General features: G+C 55.3%; 1 protein-coding gene across 1 annotated transcript; it reads left to right on the top strand.

Moving 5' to 3' along the window:
* ENH_00043730 (elongation factor 1-alpha, putative) lies at positions 1–2,408 on the top strand (the record flags this gene model as incomplete). Its single annotated transcript, XM_013585399.1, has 3 exons — positions 1–87; positions 572–963; positions 1,447–2,408. Coding segments are annotated over 3 exons (1,441 nt in total), but the record flags the coding sequence as incomplete, so codon positions are not given.
* Positions 2,409–2,499: the final 91 nt, after the last annotated feature.

A 2,499-nucleotide genomic window follows, 5' to 3' on the forward strand; every position in this document is an offset into this window, starting at 1 on the left:
GGGTGGGCGGGGCGAGCAGCAGCAGCAGCAGCAGCAGCAGCAGCAGCAGCAGCAGCGGCGCAGCAGCGGTGCTGCTGCGGGTTGCTCGTGCGGGTTTAATATTCTGGAGAAGAAAACCTCTTTTTAGGGTTTAGCGGGGAAAGAAGAAAAGGGTTTGGTGGGGCGGCTGGGCGGGGCTGGGGGGGCGGGGTGTCTGCTGCTGCTGCTTGGTGTCTGGTTTCTGGTTAGCTGCTGCAGCTACCGCTGCAGCAGCATTAGCTGCTGCAGCTGCGCTGCAGCAGCATTGTCTGGAATCCGCCTGAAAACTCCCGCTGCGCTCTAAAACAGCAGCAGCAGCAGCAGCGCAGCAGCAGCAGCCGCCGCAGCAGCAGCAGCACCGCAGCAGCAGCAGCGGCCGCAGCAGCGGCGGCCCGCGCGCCTCCCCACTGCCTCGCTGCGGGGCGGCTCTGCGGGGCAGCGCCTCCCCCCCTTCTCCTCTGTACACTTTTATAATTCTTTTCGAAAAAGTATCTTTTGCTGCTGCTGCTTTTGCTGCTGCTGCTGCTGCTGCTGCTGCTGCTGCTGCTGCGAGGATGGGGAAGGAGAAGACGCACATAAACCTGGTGGTGATCGGCCACGTGGACAGCGGCAAGAGCACCACCACTGGCCACTTGATTTATAAACTCGGAGGAATTGACAAAAGAACTATTGAGAAGTTCGAAAAAGAGTCCTCGGAAATGGGAAAAGCTTCTTTCAAGTACGCGTGGGTGCTGGACAAGCTCAAGGCGGAGCGCGAGCGCGGCATCACCATAGACATCGCTCTGTGGCAGTTCGAGACCCCCGCTTTCCACTACACAGTCATTGACGCGCCGGGGCACAGGGACTTCATCAAAAACATGATTACGGGCACTTCTCAAGCCGATGTCGCGCTTCTTGTGGTCCCCGCGGATCAGGGAGGGTTTGAGGGGGCTTTCTCCAAGGAAGGTCAGGGGATTTGCTGCTGTTTGAGGGGCTTTTTGTTGCTGCTGCTGCTGCTGCTGCTGGTTTGCTGCTGTGGGGTGTTTTTGGGCGTTTTTCGCGGATTTGGGGTCTTTTTCGCGCGTTTTTGGAGAGAATGAAGAAGTTAAATGAATACAGAAATCCATTTGGGAGGATTTGCCGTTTTTTGGAGCTTTCTGCTGTTGTGGGGTGTTTATATCTCGCGGAACAAATGCAATCCATTTGCTGCTGCTGCTGCGGATTTGCTGCTGTGGGGGTTTTCGGGCGTTTTTCGCGGATTTGGGGTCTTTTTCGCTCGTTTTTTGCGGGAGTGAAAGAGTGAAGGGAATAAAGAAGTCCATTTGAAAGGATTTGCCGCTTTTTGGGTCTTTTTGCTGTTGTGGGGTGTTTATATGTCTCGCGGAATAGCTGCAATCTCCTTGCTGCTGCTGCTGCTGTCTCCTTTCTCCATCTGTCTCCTGTCTCCAGGTCAAACCCGCGAACACGCTCTCCTCGCCTTCACTCTGGGAGTGAAGCAAATGATAGTTGGAATAAACAAAATGGACGCAACAACTCCCGAGAAGTACAGCGAGTCCCGCTTCAACGAGATCCAAGCCGAAGTCTCCAGATACCTGAAGACCGTCGGCTACAACCCCGAAAAAGTCCCCTTTGTCCCCATCTCCGGCTTCGTCGGAGACAACATGGTGGAGCGCAGCAGCAGCATGCCCTGGTACAAAGGCAAGACCCTAGTAGAAGCCTTAGACAGCGTCGAACCCCCCAAGAGACCAGTGGACAAACCATTAAGACTTCCTCTCCAAGACGTCTACAAGATCGGAGGAATAGGGACTGTCCCCGTGGGCCGCGTGGAGACAGGCATATTAAAGCCCGGCATGGTGGTCACCTTCGCCCCCTCGGGTCTCCAAACTGAAGTCAAGTCCGTCGAAATGCATCACTCTCAATTAGAACAAGCAGTCCCTGGAGACAATGTGGGGTTTAATGTCAAAAATGTCTCCGTCAAGGACGTCAAAAGGGGACACGTGGCCTCGGACAGTAAGAACGATCCCGCGAAAGCTGCTGCGAGCTTTCAAGCCCAAGTCATAGTGCTGCACCACCCGGGGCAGATTAACCCCGGCTACACTCCGGTCTTGGACTGCCACACAGCCCATATTAGTTGCAAGTTTGCGGAGTTGGAGAAGAGATTAGATCGGAGAAGTGGAAAAGCTCTCGAGGACTCTCCGAAGTCGATTAAGTCCGGAGACGCGGCGATCGTCAAGATGGAGCCCAGCAAGCCCATGTGCGTGGAGGCCTTCATAGAGTACCCGCCGCTGGGCAGGTTTGCAGTGAGGGATATGAAGCAGACGATTGCGGTGGGGGTTATTAAGGCTGTTGAGAAAAAAGAGGCTGGGGGGAAGGTCACGAAGAGTGCGCAGAAGGCAGCTGCCAAAAAATGAGAAAAAACGGAAAAAAACGAGCGGTTTTACGACCTGCTGCTGCTGCTGCTGCTGCTGCTGCTGCTGCTGCTGCTGCAGCAGCGGGGGTGGG

Source organism: Eimeria necatrix, genomic scaffold (assembly GCF_000499385.1).
Source record: "Eimeria necatrix Houghton genomic scaffold, Enh_scaff327, whole genome shotgun sequence".
Classification (NCBI taxonomy): Eukaryota; Apicomplexa; class Conoidasida; order Eucoccidiorida; family Eimeriidae; genus Eimeria; species Eimeria necatrix.